We start from the raw sequence: 19,312 nt of genomic DNA on the forward strand, positions 1-19,312 counted from the left end.
CATCACTAAAATGGATCATCTGGTCAGTTATCTGTGCTGTGCACAAATTGGCTGCCATGTTTCCCCAAAATAGTGACAAGAAAAAAAAAGATGCATTATATATAATCGGCTTTAGGGATGTTGATTGAGGGATAAATACTGGCCAGGATACTGGGGATAACTCCACTGTTCTTCAAAATAATACCCCCACCTGAGGGGGCAGACGGGGCCTCGGTTTAACGTCTCATCCAAAAGACAGCACCTCCGACAGTGCAGTACTCCCTCAGTACTACACTGCAGTGTGAGCTGGGATGCTAAACGAAAGGATGCTGAGCAGAGATGGGAAGAAAATATTTTTAAAAACACGCTATTATTATGGCAATAAATATACAAATGAGACTGGGATATACAGGCCCTGTTTCAACAAAAATGAATCAAGCACATCAAACAACAAACAAAAGTTGCTGATATCAAACACTTCCACCCAAAATAAATGAGCAAGAGTTAAGATTTAAAAGAGTACTTTATAATCTTTATTCAGTACTTTGTGAGAAGTGTTTACAGAGCGTCAAGGTTACAGAAAGCTACAGAATGTGCTTCTCACATTCACAGACTTTAATCGTAGCACCGTTGCGTTAAGCAAAGGATTGGTTTCGACATGAAATACAGTGCGGACTCTGAAAGATTAAATGTTGCATTCAGTGCAGCTCTGAAAAGGTGGCACCGCTGACTTTGCAGAATCAGTTGGAATACTAATTGTGCCCCTGTGACTGCCGACCTCAGGTGAATACTTAGCACGTTAAACAACTCTTCACTCTTTGCCGTTTACGGTTACAGTCAGGGGTGCCTTGGTTCTACCTTGGAGGATAAGTGCCAAGTGGTAGGAGGCAGCAGACGGACAGTTTTAAAAACATTTTTTGCTCAAATTGCAAGATACGAGCTTCAGATTTGTTCATTTTCTGCCGGGTTTTCCAATTTCTTTCCAAGTGCCGAGATATAATTCATTCACACAACGCACACACACATAAGTGAACATTCAATGATTTAACTGCCACTGCTTTGTCGACATTGGACTAGCACTCAAGCAGACTGTGTCGAATCAGAGATGAGCAAACACACCCCCTGAAATTCTTTCTGCTTGGCTGACTCATTAGATTAGATTAGTGTTCCCAACTCTCCAGGATTGTCCTGGAGTCAACAGGATGTAAAGGCTAATCTCCAGGACGCTGCTGTGAGCAAACCCGGGAGAAAAATCATCGGGGCATTAAAAAGAAATAGTTTTTGAAAAAAAAATTATTTGAACACTTTTGTTTATTAGTTATAAAAATATCGGACATGGGGGAAAAAGGCAGTTGATTGGCTGGTGAAGAATCATCCAATCAGGTATTGAAGGGTCTATTCACTTTCTGATTGGTATAGGAAGGCAATGCATCGTGAGGATGGATATGTAGGGCAACCAATGGCGGGAGTGTGGGGGTGGGGCAGTTGGATGCAGGTGGTCATGTGATGAAACCTCCAGGAATACGTCCAACCAGAGTTGCCAGCTCTTATTATTGGACCAACTTAACCAACCAGGCATGGGCTTCACATTTATGACCTCTCGACCTCTTGGCTGGCAGCCAATCAGATGATTCACGTGCAGAGTTACCTGGTTAAGATACAATACACACTGGAGGGGTCAGCCCAGGACTGGAGAAACTAAACAGGAGAGACTCCACCTTGTTCTCTGGTTTGGAGTGGTTTAGTTATTTGTGGGGAAAATATTTTGTCATGCACTCTTTTAATAAAAATGCGCACGGATTCTTTTGACTGAAACTGTGTGAACACGAGCTTCATTTTCAACATGTGCCAACACGTCATACACAGACAGCTATAGAGTTCAAGGGAATATCGGTCTACAGCAGTGGCACGAATCAAGCTCACGGCAAATCGGCAACCCGCTAAACACCGTGCTCGATTGGTGAAAATTGGCCCCGGTGGAAAACTGGCAGCCCATTGGCGAAGACCAAATTCACCCTCAAACTGTCTTTACACCGCTGGTGCCTGAGTTCGACTCCAAGCCGACACGATGTGCACATGTGTTTCAGTGAACCGTGTGAAATGAGTTTTGGGACAGCCAGCCAACCAGAAAAAGCTGCAAATGGTTAACTACCCATGTCATTTGGCACTAAATCTGAGATGGCTGGTGTGGGAAACGGAGAAGTACACATTGGGGCAGGAGGGGTGCACTTCTGAGATCAGGGCTAAGGCACATTTTTGGGACAGAGCACGAGGAAGCGTTTGGTTTGTATTACACCTGACGGGAGAATGCAGATACTGAAAGTGTTTCATTGCTCTCCGCTCAGCTAAAAAAAAAATACAACCATAAAACAGCACACATCAGTCAGGTCACCTCAGAGACAAAACGATGTATAACAATCTTCTTTTGAGGTGCGGGGTGTGGGGGGTGCTGAAAAGGAGACATAACCTATGTCAAGATAGCTAGGAGTGAGAGGAAAAGAATCCCCCTTTCTTTTATTATTCGTTCTCAGGATAGGGACGTCACTGGCAAGACTGGCATTTATTGCCTGAGAAGGTGATGGGCAGCCTTCTTCTTCAGCAACCGAGAGCAGTTAAGAATCAACCATGTTAGTGTGGGACTGGAGTCACATATAGGCCAGACTGGGTAAGGACAGCAGGTTTCCTTCCCTAAAGGACATCAGTTTTAATGACAATCCAATAGCTTCATGGTCACTTTTACTGGAACCAGCTTTTTATTTCCAGATTCTTTAAGCTGAATTCAAACTCTCAAACCGCCCATGGTGGGATTTGAACTCATGTTCCCTGGATTATTAGTCCAGTAACATAACCACTACACATCCGTACCCTCCCTGTCTCACGGCTTTACCCTGGCTTTAATACATTAAGGTCATCTCATTAACTCTGACAGGACGAAAAGCAGCTTCCCAGGAAGATAACCAGGCTGAACAATGACTGCAGTTGACAATTTAAACACCGTTAGTCTCTTCAGAAAGATTCCTTAAGGGGACAAGCATCGACAAACTTTCAGATAGTTCAGCTGCTGTACGCACAGCTGTTTCTGTGCAGTGCTGGCCAATTAGTTTGACAGATGTTCTTATTTTAGCAAAACTTTACTGGGAATTACCATTGCCTCGGGTGATGTGTTTTAAATTCTCAATTTTCATCCATCTATTAAAAAAATACACACACATACAGAAAGTGCCCTGAGCATATATTAATTGAAGTATGCTAGGGGGTGAGGGGATCAAAGGAAAGAGTTATGGGTTCACTAAGATCTACCTCCTGTCAGGAGTTTGGCATTTTCCTTCCAAAGATCATGTGGAATAAGGGCAAAAACTCAGGAATCATTCCGGGCAGGGATGTACCTCCCAGCTCTGACCCCTGACCCCTGACAATCCATCTCTTGAACCCTACCCAACCGAGTCCTATTGTTCACAAACTTCTTTATCTGTTGGGTTGTCCTGTTTGGAGTTTGTGGGCCTGGAGGTTTTGGAAAGGGCTCTTACTGAGTGCTGGTCCCTCATTGGTGGATAAATCCAAAATCAGATCACCAAGATCTATTTGTATCGGCAGATTGAGATATATGTTTATGAATCGGAATATAGATTTAAGACTTTAGATATGGCTCCCAAGGTTCCATTGCATGTATCTATGTCGCAAAGTCAGAGGCTTGGGTGTTCCCGACTTAAGAAAAGGCCTGATGTTGTGATGGATGGGCTGTGATGGGGAGACCGTTGAGGCCTTTCTGAGTGGATGAGCTAAACTGGGCAGAATGAAATTCCTCTTTTGCCTCTTTGTGACCCTTGTTCTTCATTTTGCCTTCAACTTTGCCCCTATTGATTCAACCTCCCTTCCATCCCAGGACACTCGACTGCCAGGAAGGTGAGACTGGTCGAACTAGATAGAGTCAGATTCTCCTTCCTATCCCCTGATTCCAGTCTAAGAACTGACAAAGCTCCTCCAATTCACCACAAACCAGTGAGCTCCTCCAATTCACCACAAACCAGTGAGCTCCTCCAATTCACCACAAACCAGTGAGCTCCTCCAATTCACCACAAACCAGTGAGCTCCTCCAATTCACCATAAACCAATGAGCTCCTCCAATTCACCATAAACCAGTGAGCTCCTCCAATTCACCATAAACCAATGAACTCCTCCAATTCACCATAAACCAATGAGCTCCTCCAATTCACCACAAACCAATGAGCTCCTCCAATTCACCATAAACCAGTGAGCTCCTCCAATTCACCATAAACCAGTGAGCTCCTCCAATTCACCATAAACCAGTGAGCTCCTCCAATTCACCATAAACCAGTGAGCTCCTCCAATTCACCATAAACCAATGAGCTCCTCCAATTCACCACAAACCAATGAGCTCCTCCAATTCACCATAAACCAGTGAGCTCCTCCAATTCACCATAAACCAGTGAGCTCCTCCAATTCACCATAAACCAGTGAGCTCCTCCAATTCACCATAAACCAATGAGCTCCTCCAATTCACCCTAAACCAGTGAGCTCCTCCATTCACCACAAACCAATGAGCTCCTCCAATTCACCATAAACCAGTGAGCTCCTCCAATTCACCATAAACCAGTGAGCTCCTCCAATTCACCATAAACCAATGAGCTCCTCCAATTCACCATAAACCAGTGAGCTCCTCCAATTCACCATAAACCAATGAGCTCCTCCAATTCACCATAAACCAGTGAGCTCCTCCAATTCACCATAAACCAGTGAGCTCCTCCAATTCACCACAAACCAATGAGCTCCTCCAATTCACCACAAACCAGTGAGCTCCTCCAATTCACCATAAACCAGTGAGCTCCTCCAATTCACCATAAACCAATGAGCTCCTCCAATTCACCATAAACTAGTGAGCTCCTCCAATTCACCATAAACCAGTGAGCTCCTCCAATTCACCATAAACTAGTGAGCTCCTCCAATTCACCACAAACCAATGAGCTCCTCCAATTCACCATAAACCAATGAGCTCCTCCAATTCACCATAAACCAATGAGCTCCTCCAATTCACCATAAACCAATGAGCTCCTCCAATTCACCATAAACCAATGAGCTCCTCCAATTCACCATAAACCAATGAGCTCCTCCAATTCACCATAAACTAGTGAGCTCCTCCAATTCACCATAAACCAGTGAGCTCCTCCAATTCACCACAAACCAATGAGCTCCTCCAATTCACCCTAAACCAGTGAGCTCCTCCAATTCACCCTAAACCAATGAGCTCCTCCAATTCACCATAAACCAGTGAGCTCCTCCAATTCACCATAAACCAATGAGCTCCTCCAATTCACCCTAAACCAGTGAGCTCCTCCAATTCACCACAAACCAATGAGCTCCTCCAATTCACCATAAACCAGTGAGCTCCTCCAATTCACCACAAACCAATGAGCTCCTCCAATTCACCACAAACCAGTGAGCTCCTCCAATTCACCATAAACCAGTGAGCTCCTCCAATTCACCATAAACCAATGAGCTCCTCCAATTCACCATAAACTAGTGAGCTCCTCCAATTCACCATAAACCAGTGAGCTCCTCCAATTCACCATAAACCAATGAGCTCCTCCAATTCACCATAAACCAATGAGCTCCTCCAATTCACCATAAACCAATGAGCTCCTCCAATTCACCCTAAACCAGTGAGCTCCTCTAATTCACCACAAACCAGTGAGCTCAACCAATTCACCATAAACCAATGAGCTCCTCCAATTCACCACAAACCAGTGAGCTCCTCCAATTCACCCCAACCAGTGAGCTCCTCCAATTCACCATAAACCAGTGAGCTCCTCCAATTCACCATAAACCAATGAGCTCCTCCAATTCACCATAAACCAGTGAGCTCCTCCAATTCACCACAAATCAGTGAGCTCCTCCAATTCACCATAAACCAATGAGCTCCTCCAATTCACCATAAACCAGTGAGCTCCTCCAATTCACCACAAACCAGTGAGCTCCTCCAATTCACCATAAACCAGTGAGCTCCTCTAATTCACCACAAACCAGTGAGCTCCTCGAATTCACCATAAACCAGTGAGCTCCTCCAATTCACCATAAACCAGTGAGCTCCTCCAATTCACCATAAACCAGTGAGCTCCTCCAATTCACCATAAACCAGTGAGCTCCTCTAATTCACCATAAACCAGTGAGCTCCTCCAATTCACCACAAACCAATGAGCTCCTCCAATTCACCATAAACCAGTGAGCTCCTCCAATTCACCCCAACCAGTGAGCTCCTCCAATTCACCACAAACCAGTGAGCTCCTCCAATTCACCATAAACCAATGAGCTCCTCCAATTCACCATAAACCAGTGAGCTCCTCCAATTCACCATAAACCAGTGAGGTCCTCCAATTCACCATAAACCAGTGAGCTCCTCCAATTCACCATAAACCAGTGAGGTCCTCCAATTCACCATAAACCAGTGAGCTCCTCCAATTCACCATAAACCAATGAGCTCCCCCAATTCACCATAAACCAATGAGCTCCTCCAATTCACTATAAACCAGTGAGCTCCTCCAATTCACCACAAACCAGTGAGCTCCTCCAATTCACCATAAACCAATGAGCTCCTCCAATTCACCATAAACTAGTGAGCTCCTCCAATTCACCATAAACTAGTGAGCTCCTCCAATTCACCATAAACCAGTGAGCTCTTCCAATTCACCATAAACCAATGAGCTCCTCCAATTCACCATAAACCAATGAGCTCCTCCAATTCACCATAAACCAATGAGCTCAACCAATTCACCATAAACCAGTGAGCTCCTCCAATTCACCATAAACCAGTGAGCTCCTCCAATTCACCATAAACCAGTGAGCTCCTCCAATTCACCATAAACCAGTGAGCTCCTCCAATTCACCATAAACCAGTGAGCTCCTCCAATTCACCACAAACCAGTGAGCTCCTCCAATTCACCATAAACCAGTGAGCTCCTCCAATTCACCATAAACCAGTGAGCTCCTCCAATTCACCATAAACCAGTGAGCTCCTCCAATTCACCATAAACCAATGAGCTCCTCCAATTCACCATAAACTAGTGAGCTCCTCCAATTCACCATAAACTAGTGAGCTCCTCCAATTCACCACAAACCAATGAGCTCCCCCAATTTACCATAAACAAGTGAGCTCCTCCAATTCACCATAAACCAGTGAGCTCCTCCAATTCACCATAAACCAGTGAGCTCCTCCAATTCACCACAAACCAGTGAGCTCCTCCAATTCACCATAAACCAGTGAGCTCCTCCAATTCACCACAAACCAGTGAGCTCCTCCAATTCACCATAAACCAGTGAGCTCCTCCAATTCACCATAAACCAGAGATTTTGCAAACTGGATGGGGGGGGGTGGTGGGGAGGGGAAGGGTCAAGGCACTTTACTGCTTGTAGCTATCAAGACCACCTTTAATGCATTTCACCTCTCTCTGCACATAGATAGAGAGAACGAACAATCTCCCAAGAATAACCGCACAGATGCGCCGTGTCTGACCACAGTGCTGTTTCTGGGTGTGTGGGAATCGACTACAAGCGGGGCCTTGCCCAAACATGAGGCGGCCTCTCACGTCACACTGCCATACGTACCGTCTTGTGTGTGAAAAAAAAAAGCGGAACGCGACCCTGGCGACTTTGATTTTCAAATGAGAAAAAACAAGTATCTTAGATCGGCCCATTGTAAATTTTACTTGCAATATTGCAACAAAAAAAAGAACTTCTTGTTTTTGTAAAAAATACTTTTGAACAATACTACAAAAAAAAGGAGCAAGTTACACAGGAATCTGATAAAACAGGGTTAACTTTCAGAAGTAGCAAATAAAAAAAAATAACTTTGCACGCACAAACATTCCATATACAAATATTAATCGTTACATGTACACGTGGGAGATTTGCATTATTTGAGGCGCTTCGAGGACCCTTCCCAGTGCATGCTGGGACACCACCGTGAGCGATTTTTTAATTATTTAAAACCAATCTCTTTGGCTTTCTTTTCTTCCATTTTTTTTTTAAAAAATCGTTTCAAAAAATTACAACTGTACAGAAAATGTATTTTCATCACCAGGGCCGAAGGGAGCAGCTCTCTACAGGTCTGAGGGGAGGGCGACTTTTTATTTCCGAGAGTGAGGCAGGTAGCTGTTCTCGATACACAAGATGATGAAGGAGCTGGAGCATCGGCTGGGCCGCTGCTCGAGGAGCTTGCCGCTGAGCAGGGAGGAGGACATGCCCGTCATCTCCTCCTTCGCTTCCCGCCAGGCATCGCAGTAACTCTCCGATAGACGACGCCCTTTGGAGTCCGAACCGTGCCAGATGCTCTTCTCAGGCCTAAGAGATTTGTTTTTTGGGGGTGGGGTGGGGAAGAGAAAGAAAGAAAAGTCAGCCGATGAAATGGCCACACAGAAAGGAAGAACTTGTGGTGTCGCCTCCGAGTCAGAAGGTCGTGGGTTCAAGTCCCACTCCAGGGTCTTGAGCACATAATCCAGGCTGACACTCCACTGCAGTACTGAGGGAGTGCTGCACTGTCAGAGGTGCCATCTTTCGGATGAGACGTTAAACCGAGGCCCCATCTGCTCTCTTAGGTGGACGTAAAAGATCCCACAGCACTATTTTAAAGAACATGGGAGTTCTCCCCAGTGTCCTGGCCAATATTTATCCCTCAACCATCACCATTAAAACAGATGACCTGATCATTATCACATTGCTGTTTGTGGGACCTCGCTGTGCACAAATTGGCTGCCGCGTTTTTTACATTACAACAGTGACGTCACTTCAAAAGTACTTCATTGGCTGTAAAGACTTTAGGACATCCTGAGGTCGTGAAAGGCGCTATAGAAATGCAAGTCTTTCTTTTATTTATACAGCACCTTTCGTGACCTCAGGATGTCCTAAAGTCAATTAAGCCTTTTTTATTTTGATGTGTAGTTACGTCCACCTGAGAGGGTGGACAGGGCCTCAGTTTAACATTTCATCCGAAAGACGGCACTTCCCACAGTGCAGCTCTGGGAGTGTTGCCTAGATTATGGACTCTACCATTACCAACAAGCCAGGGGATCAACCCTGGTTCAATGAGGAGTGCAGAAGAGCATACCAGGAGCAGCACCAGGCGTACTGAAAAATGAGGTGCCAACCTGGTGAAGCTACAACTCAAGACTACATGCATGCTAAACAGCGGAAGCAATGTGCTACAGACAGAGCGAAGCGATTCCACAACCAACGGATTAGATCAAAGCTCTGCAGTCCTGCCACATCCAGTCGTGAATAGTGGTGGACAATTAAACAACTAACGGGAGGAGGAGGCTCTGTAAACATCCCCATCCTCAATGATAGGCAGAGCCTAGCATGTGAGTGCAAAAGACAAGGCTGAAGCGTTTGCAACCATCTTCAGCCAGAAGTGCTGGTTGGTTGATCCATAAGAACAGAAGAACATAAGAAATAGGAGCAGGAGTAGGCCAATCGGCCCCTCGAGCCTGCTCCGCCATTCAATAAGATCATGGCTGATCTGATCCTAACCTCAAATCTAAATTCATGTCCAATTTCCTGCCCGCTCCCCGTAACCCCTAATTCCCTTTACTTCCAGGAAACTGTCTATTTCTGTTTTAAATTTATTCAATGATGTAGCTTCCACAGCTTCCTGGGGCAGCAAATTCCACAGACCTACCACCCTCTGAGTGAAGAAGTTTCTCCTCATCTCAGTTTTGAAAAAGCAGCCCCTTATTCTAAGATTATGCCCCCTAGTTCTAGTTTCACCCATCCTTGGGAACATCCTTATCGCATCCACCCGATCATGCCCCTTCACAATCTTATATGTTTCAATAAGATCGCCTCTCATTCTTCTGAACTCCAATGAGTAGAGTTCCAATCTACTCAACCTCTCCTCATATGTCCGCCCCCTCATCCCCGGGATTAACCGAGTGAACCTTCTTTGTACTGCCTCGAGAGCAAGTATGTCTTTTCTTAAGTATGGAGACCAAAACTGTATGCAGTATTCCAGGTGCGGTCTCACCAATACCTTATATAACTGCAGCAATATCTCCCTGTTTTTATATTCCATCCCCCTAGCAATAAACGCCAACATTCCGTTGGCCTTCTTGATCACCTGCATACTAACTTTTTGATTTTCTTGCACTAGGACCCCCAGATCCCTTTGTACTGCAGTACTTTCCAGTTTCTCGCCATTAAGATAATAACTTGCTCTCTGATTTTTTCCTGCCAAAGTGCATAACCTCACATTTTCCAATATTGTATTGCATCTGCCAAATCTCCGCCCACTCACCCAGCCTGTCTATATCCCCTTGTAGGTTTTTTATGTCCTCCTCACTCTCTACTTTCCCTCCCATCTTTGTATCATCTGCAAACTTTGATATGTTACACTCGGTCCCCTCCTCCAAATCGTTAATATAGATTGTAAAGAGTTGGGGACCCAGCACCGACCCCTGCGGAACACCACTGGCTACTGGTTGCCAGTCCGAGAATGAACCATTTATCCCAACTCTCTGCTTCCTGTTAGATAACCAATCCTCCTCCCATGCCAGAATATTACCCCCAATCCAGTGATTCTTTATCTTGAGCAATAATCTTTTATGTGGCACCTTGTCGAATGCCTTCTCGAAGTCTAAATACACTACGTCCACTGGTTCCCCTTGTTGGCCAGAGGCTGCAGAAACCTATTGAGGTTAATTCGAATTGCTAACAAAGACACTGACCTTTTGAACTGAGGTGACCTGGAGTTCAGTCACTGGTCTGAACTGGCCAGAACCGGTTTGAATTCGTTCCGCTTCTTACAGGGACGAAGGAACTGTGATGAGACACCAGGCCTTATTTAGAAAAGGAGTATGAGGTGATGCCACCTGGGCTCTTGGAACAGAGCCAATCAGGGGATGACATCGATCACTCCAGCAACTTTGAGCCAACCAGAGAAGACAGCATCATTCGAAAAGACAGGCTTGGGAATAAAAACTGAAGCATTGCAGGCTTGGTGCCAGAGTGTGTGTTTTTGAGGGAGACTCCGGAGACTAACCCTCGTGGAAGTGGGAACCCTACGTCAGGGACGGAGAGATGACGTCGGGAGTGAGAAAGAGAATTGCCTGGCCAGCAGTATCTCTCCTTTCTGGGTAATATAATATCCTTTCTATTCTGTGACCACTCGGGGAGTGTTCGTCAGAAAAACCTAGTGGGTGTGCGTCTAAATCCAAGTTTGAGTATAAAACTGTACAACCTGCTGTAAACTGCATGCCTATATCTAACTAGACGTATAAGCGGTATGTACATGATCTAATAACGTTAATAAAGCGAATTGAGAATTAAGAGAGAATTGACTCTTCCTCTGTGCACTAAGCCAAAACCGTTAACCGGTGACTTCCGGTCAACACCCTCTATCCACCCTGTACGTTATGTCCTCAAAGAACTCAAGCAAATTTGTCAGACATGACTTCCCCTTCGTAAAGCCATGCTGACTTTGTCCTATTAAATTATGTTTATCCAAATGTTCCGCTACTGTCTCCTAAATAATAGACTCCATAATTTTACCCACCACAGATGTTAGGCTAACTGGTCTATAATTTCCAGCCTTCTGCCTACTACCTTTTTAAATAAGGGTGTTACATTCGCAGTTTTCCAATCTGCCGGGACCTTTGCCGAGTCCAGAGAATTTTGGAAAATTATTACCAAAGCATCCACAATCCCTACTGCCACTTCCCTCAAGACCCTAGGATGTAAGCCATCAGGTCCAGGGGATTTATCCACCTTGAGTCCCATTAATTTACTGAGTACCAATTCCTTAGTGATTTTTATCGTATTAAGCTCCTCCCCCACCCCCCCCAGAGCCCCCTGTTTGTCCAGTGTTGGGATATTCTTAGTGTCCTCTATCGTAAAGACTGAAACAAAATATCTGTTCAGCATTTTTGCCATCTCCATGTTTCCCACCATTAATTTCCCGGTCTCATCCTCTAAAGGACCTACGTTTGCCTTAGCCACCCTTTTTCTTTTTATGTAACTATAGAAACTCTTGCTGTCTGTTTTTATATTTTTTGCAAATTTATTTTCATAATCTATTTTCCCTTTCTTAATCAATCCTTTAGTTACTTTTTGCTGTCTTTTGAAGACTTCCCAATCTTCTATCCTCCCACTAAGTTTGGCTGCCTTATATGTCCTTGTTTTTAGTCGGATACTATCCTTAATTTCTTTACTTAGCCACGGATGGCTGTCATTTCTTTTACACCCTTTTTTCCTCAGTGGAATATATATTTTTTGAAAGTTGTAAAATAACTCCTTAAATGAACACCACTGCTCATGTACCGTCTTACCCTTTAATCTATTTTCCCAGTCCACTTTAATCAATACCATCATAGTCTCCTTTATTCAAGCTCAGTACGCTTGTTTGAGAACCAACCTTCTCACCCTCTAATTGGATATGGAATGCAACCAAGTTATGGTCACTCATTCCAAGGGGATCCTTAACTAGGACATTATTAATTAATCCTGGCTTATTACACAGGACCAGGTCCAAGGTTGCTTGCCCCCTTGTAGGATCAGTTACATACTGCTCAAGAAATCCATCCCTAATACACTCAATAAACTCTTCCTCAAGGCTGCCCTGCCCAATTTGATTTGTCCAGTTAATATGATAGTTAAAATCTCCCATAATTATAGCTGTTCCCTTATTACATGCCCCGACTATTTCCTGATTAATACTTCTTCCAGCAGAGTTGCAACTATTAGGAGGCCTATATACGACGCCCACTAGTGTTTTTTTCCCCTTATTATTCCTTATCTCTACCCAAACTGTTTCATTATCCTGATCCTTTGTCCCAATATCATTTCTCTGTATTACAGTGATTCCTTCCTTTATTAACATAGCCACCTCACCTCCCCTTCCTTCCTGCCTGTCCTTCCTGATTGTTAAATACCCTGGCATATTTAATTCCCAGTCGTTGTCACCCTGCAGCCATGTTTCTGTAATGGCCACAAGATCATACCCATACGTAGTTATTTGTGCCGTTAACTCGTCCATTTTGTTACGAATGCTACGTGCATTCAGAAAAAGAACTTTCAAATATGTTTTGTGACACTTAGTTCCTGCTTTTTCCTTTTTTAACACTTTACCTTTTACTCCATACCTTCTGTCCCTTCCTGACTCGCTTTCCTCTGTCTCCCTACTCGGATTCCCAAAACGCCTGCCACAGCTTTGATGCTGGGTTAATCGCCTTACGCCTTCTAGTTTTTATTTTATCTGTCGTGCCGAAAGTGCACTTTAAATCCATCTCGGCCTCCTCCCGATATCCCCACCATCACAGAAGCCAGTCTTCAGCCAATTCGATTCACTCCATGTGATATCAAGAAACGGCTGAGTGCACTGGATACAGCAAAGGCCATGGGCCCCGACAACATCCTGGCTGTCGTGCTGAAGCCTTGTGCTCCAGAACTAGCCACGCCTTTAGCCAAGCTGTTCCAGTACAGCTACAACACTGGCATCTACCCGACATTGTGGAAAATTGCCCAGGTATGTCCTGTCCACAAAAAGCAGGACAAATCCAATCCAGCCAATTACCGCCCCATCAGTCTACTCTCAATCATCAGTGCAGTGATGGAAGGTGTCATCGACAGTGCTATCAAGCGGCACTTACTCACCAATAACCTGCTCACCAATGCTCAGTTTGAGTTCTGCCAGGACCACTTGGCTCCAGACCTCATTACAGCCTTGGTCCAAACATGGACAAAAGAGCTGAATTCCAGAGGTGAGGTGAGAGTGACTGCCCTTGACATCAAGGCAGCATTTGACTGAGTGTGGCACCAAGGAGCCCTAGTAAAATTGAAGTCAATGGAAATCAGGGGGAAAACTCTCCAGTGGCTAGAATCATACCTAGCACAAAGGAAGATGGTAGTGGTTGTTGGAGGCCAATCATCTCAGCCCCAGGACAGTGCTGCAGCAGTTCCTCAGGGCAGTGTCCAAGACCCAACCATCTTCAGCTGCTTCATCAATGACCTTCCCTCCATCATAAGGACAAAAGTAGGGATGTTCGCTGATGATTGCACAATGTTCAGTTCTATTCGCAACCCGATCAGATAATGAAGCAGTCCGAGCCCACATGCAGCAAGACTTGGACAACATCCAGGCTTGGGCTGATAAGTGGTAAGTAACATTTGCGCCAGACAAGTGCCAGGCAATGACCATCTCCAACAAGAGAGAGTCTAACCACCTCCCCTTGACATTCAACGGCATTACCACCGCCAAATCCCGCACCATCAACATCCTGGAGGTCACCATTGACCAGAAACTAAACTGGACCAGCCACATAAATACTGTGGATACAAGAACAGGTCAGAGGCTGGGTATTCTGCGGCGAGTGACTCACCTCCTGACTCCCCAAAGCTTTTTCACCATCTACAAGGCACAAGTCAGGAGTGTGATGGAATACTCTCCACTTGCCTGGATGAGTGCAGCTCCAACAACACTTAAGAAGTTCAACACTATCCAGAACAAAGCAGCCCGCTTGATTGGCACCCCACAGCACTGTGGGAGAACCTTCACCACATGGACTGCAGCGGTTCAAGAAGGCGGCTCACCACCACCTTCTCAAGGGCAACTAGGGATGGGCAAGACTTTCCTTTTGTGAACTAAACCGTGGCCACTACACTATCGCTCTGACCTTCTCTAGCACGACAACCCCCACTTCTTCTGCCTTTGACGTCATATGCATCCACCCTTCTCTCCCTCACACCGTTGCTGCCGTGTCTTCAGCCTCCTAGGCCCCACTCTGGAATTCCCTCCCTAAACCCCTCCACCTCCCCCTCCAGCTCCCTCCCTTTCTACCTCCTCCTCTCCCTCGTTCTCCCCCTCCCCTTATTCCCTCACCCCCCCCTTATTCCCTCACCCCCCCCCCCTCCTTCTCCCTCTCCTCCTTAAAGCCCCAGCTTCTGGTCATCTCTCCTAATATCTCCTCCTTTGACTACCATCCATTGTTCTTCCCTTGGCCTCTTATTTGACCCTGAGATGAGCTTCTGACCACATATCTGCTCCAACTCCAAGACCACCTACTTGCACCTCCGTAACATCGCCCGTCTCCGCCCATGCTTCAGCTCATCTGTTGCTGAAACCCTCATTCATGCCTTTGTTACCTCTAGATTGGACAATTCCAATGCTCTCCTGGCCGGCCTCCCATCTTCCACCCTCCATAAACTTGAGCTCATCCAAAACTCTGCTGCCGGTATCCTAACTCGCACCAAGTCCCTTTCACCCATCGCCCCTGTGCTCGCTGACCTACATTGGCTCCCTGTCCGGCAATGCCTCGATTTTAAAATTCTCATCCTTGTTTTCAAATCCTTCCATGGCCTCGCCCCTCCCTATCTCTGTAAGCTCCTCCAGCCCTACAACCCTCCGAGATCTCTGAGCTCCTCCAATTCTGGCCTTTTGCACATCCCCGATTTTAATCGCTGCACCATTGGCGGCCGTGCTTTTAGCTTCCTGGGCCCTAAGCTCTGGAATTCCCTCCCTAAACCTCTCTGCCTCTCTCTCCTCCTTTAAGACATTCCTTAAAACCTACCTCTTTGACCAAGCTTTTGGTCGCCTGTCCTAATATTTCCTCGTGTGGCTCAGTGTCAAATTCTGTCTGGTTACGCTCCTGTGAAATGCTTTGGGACGTTTTGCTATGTTAAAGATGCTATATCGATGCAAGTTGTTACTCCTCTGTGTAAGGCCTTCAGACATTTTACCATCTTAATGGGACTACATTAACAAAAGCTGTTATTCACATACCAGGCTTGGTCTCGAAGTACATCCCGTCCATCGAAGGAATAGATGGGGGTGTTGGATTTGAAGAGCGCTTGAGATCCAGAGAAGAGTGAGCTCCAACTATCGAACAGCACCTCTCCCTGAGAGGGAAGAGCAAGAAAATATCTCAACACATCTTTTCATTCATTTCTGCCACAGTTCTCTGGAAACTTTACAGTCTAGCCACCTTAAGCTGTTCAGTGATGTTGTGTGCAACTGCACTCAGTCATTTCACTCACTCCTCCTCCATGAGGATTATGGGATAGCACGTGACTGCACTCGGGCAAACAGCACTCAGAAAGATCTGGAAAGGGTACGTTATAGGTTAATGTAGGTCCTGGTCTAACCAACGGCTTTTACCGGATCGCTGAGTCCAACGCACCTCACCCTTCCAGTTGGCAAATATCACAAACAACCCAGGTAGAATCGTTCAATATTGCAGCACAGGAGGAGGCCATGCAGCCCATCGCAATTGGGAGTGTCTGAGCAACGTTCCAGTTGCTAAGCACTACTAACGAACGGCACCGAAGGGCAGGCCCCTTGCACAGGAAGGCCAGTCTCCCCCTGGGAGGCTCCCACCTGTATTTTAGGGCTACCCTTCCTCGCTGCCCCAGTATTTTGAGACCTCCAACTTGCCAAATACTGCAAAGGGGCTAAGTCCCCATTGCCTTTTCTGCCCCTAGAAACAGCAGCACTGATTGGGCATCAGCACATCATGTGCTGTGACTGCCGCTAAAAAGGCATTGTGGGCCAAGGTCAAATCATTCTGACGCAGGCAAGGCCGTCACCTCGGCAACTGCAGTCCCAGTGTGGCTGAACTAGGATTGCATTTCCAGCCTCAGTGCAGTCCAGCCAGGAATGCGTTTCCTTGCCCAGCGCAGCCCTGTCAGGAATACATTACCAGCCCCAATGCAGCCCTGCTAGGAATGCATTACCGGGCCCAATGCAGCCCTGCCAGGAATGCATTACCAGCCCAATGCAGTCCTGCCAGGAATGCATTATCAGCCCCAGTGCAGACCTACCAAGTATGCTTACCAGGCCCAATGCAGTCCTGCCAGGAATGCATTACCAGGCCCAGTGCAGCCCTGCCAGGAATGCATTACCGGGCCCAATGCAGTCCTGCCAGGAATGCATTACCGGGCCCAATGCAGCCCTGCCAGGAATGCATTACCAGCCCCAGTGAATATATTTATATATATATATATATGTTTCTGACTGTGACTCGGTGTGGGGACTCACCTTGCTGTTGACGATGGGCACTGAGTTCCTGTCAGCACGCCGAACAACACTGTACAGGTCCTGTAGCCTGGAGGAGAGGAAGCCCCTGAACGTACCCATCAGGCCTACACTACGGGCCTGCTGGAAACACTGGAAGTCAACACCACGGATCCCCCGCATGTTGCCCGTGAGAGGAGTGTTGAGTGCCATGATGTGTAGCTGCAGGGAGAAGCACAGAGTATCAGTTGTAGGAAAACAGAAACCTGAACATTCACAGCACTTACACTAGCAATTTTTAATATTAATTCTTGGGATGTGGGCGTCGCTGGCAAGGCCGGCATTTATTGCCCATCCCTAATTGCCCTTGAGAAGGTGGTGGTGAGCCGCCTTCTTGAACCGCTGCAGTCCGTGTGGTGAAGGTTCTCCTGCAGTGCTGTTAGGAAGGGAGTTCCAGGATTTTGACCCAGCGACGATGAAGGAACGGTGATATATGTCCAAGTCAAAATGGTGTGTGACGTGGAGGTAGTATCTTCTCATAGAGAAGGACAAAGTATGGCATAAGAAAAGGCCATTCCGCACATCAACCCCATTCTCTCCATAGACCCCCAAACATTGGCTCAATTGGTGGCACTCATGGCTCTGGATTAGAAAGTTGGAGATTCCAGGCCCACACCAGGACTTGAGCCCGTCATCTTGGCCGGCACTCCAACAAGTGCAGAGGGAGTGCTGCATTGTCAGAGGTGCCATCCTTCGAATGAGACAATAAACTGAACGGTCGTCTTCCTGACTAGGTGGATGTAAAACATCCCACAGCACTGTTGGAAGAAGAGCAGGGGAGTTCTCCCCGGTGTCCTGGCCAATATTTATTCCTCAACGAATGATTGCTGTTTGTGAGATGTTGCTGGCTGCCTACATAACAGGATTCACTGCACTCCAAAAACTCAATGGCTGCTTTGAGATGGTTGATGGTGCAATCAGCAGCTCTACAAATGTAAGTATTAATGCCACTAAACAGTGCGACATTGTGATATAACCACGTGTCCTTAGCCACCCGCAGGCTGTAACATTTCCTCACCTCTGACTCTCGGGACATTCTGGCACCGCATTACAGGGGTCCGCATTATACCAAACTCCGATTTCCCAAAGTCCCCTCTCCCAGCAGTGATGACTACCTCCTCCCACAAACGACACTCGTTGTATTTTTAAAAATGTTTCTAATTCATTCTTGGGATATGGGCATCGCTGGCTTGGCCAGCATTTATTGACCTTCTCTAGTTGCCCAGAAGGCATTAAGAATCAATCACATGGGACTGGAGTCACATGTAGGCAAGACTGGGCAAGGACGGGAGGTGTCCTTCCCTGAAGGATATTAGTAAACCTGGTGGGTTTTTATAATAATCTGGCAGCTTTCATGGTCATTTTATCTGGTGCCAGCCCACAAATTACCAGATTTAATGACTTAAATGTCTCAATTTGCCATGGTGGGTTTGAACTCTCAACCTCTGTTGTGACTGCTTATTCAGTACCATAACCACTAGGCTATCATTCTCCCTGTTCGATTCTCCCAAACCTGACACGTTTAATCTCAGAGTTGCTCCCTTGTGCGTAGATTGCTAGCGGGATTGCCAACATAATAAGCATTGTGGGAAAAACAAATCGGGCATGAACTGCAGGGGGGAGGGGGGGGAAGAAAGAGGTGGGTAGTGATTGGGGCTGGAAGATGTAGTGTCAAGCTGTGGCTCAGTGGGTAGCACTGTCGTCCCCTGAGTCAGAAGGTCTACTCCAAAGCCTTGTGCACAAAGTCCAAGCTGACTTTCCTGTGCAGTACTGAGGGAGTGCTGCACTGTCGGATGTGCCGTCTTTAGGATGAGACGTTAAACCGAGGTCCCGTCTGCCCTCTCAGGCTGACTTAAAAGATCCCATGGCACCATTTCAAAGAAGAGCAGGTGATTATATCCCCGGTGTCCTGGCCAATATTTATCCCTCAATGAACATCACTAAAACAGATTATCTGGTCATTATCACATTGCTGTTTGTGGGACCTTGCTGTGCGCAAATTGGCTGCCACGTTTCCTACATTACAACAGTGACTACACTTCAAAAGTACTTCATTGGCTGTAAAGTTGTTTGGGACGTCCCGAGGTTGTAAAAAGCACTAATTAAATGCAAGTTCTTTCTTTCGTTCTTTACTAAATTGGTAGTTTAGATAGACCAGAGTTCAGAAGAGTGAGCTCCTACCCTGTGGCTTCAGCACTGCGGAATATCCACCCTACACAATGGGTCTGGCCCGCGTTACAATAGGGCCAGGTTCTCCCGTATTAG

At 46.2% G+C, this 19,312-nt stretch overlaps 1 protein-coding gene across 4 annotated transcripts in view; it reads right to left on the bottom strand.

Moving 5' to 3' along the window:
* Nucleotides 1–489: 489 nt before the first annotated feature.
* Nucleotides 490–19,312, bottom strand: part of LOC137323927 (collagen alpha-1(XVIII) chain-like) — a 377,865-nt gene continuing 359,042 nt past the window's right edge. For all 4 annotated transcript variants that reach the window (XM_067988020.1, XM_067988018.1, XM_067988016.1 and 1 more), the window contains 3 exons: nt 17,012–17,209; nt 15,758–15,873; nt 490–8,331 (listed from right to left, as the gene is read on the bottom strand). In XM_067988020.1, coding sequence (XP_067844121.1) covers nt 8,118–8,331; nt 15,758–15,873; nt 17,012–17,209 — 528 coding nt within the window. In that variant the 3' untranslated portion in view covers nt 490–8,117. The remainder of the gene's footprint in view (nt 8,332–15,757; nt 15,874–17,011; nt 17,210–19,312) is intronic.

The sequence above is a fragment of the Heptranchias perlo genome, chromosome 7, assembly GCF_035084215.1.
Source record: "Heptranchias perlo isolate sHepPer1 chromosome 7, sHepPer1.hap1, whole genome shotgun sequence".
NCBI lineage: Eukaryota > Metazoa > Chordata > Chondrichthyes > Hexanchiformes > Hexanchidae > Heptranchias > Heptranchias perlo.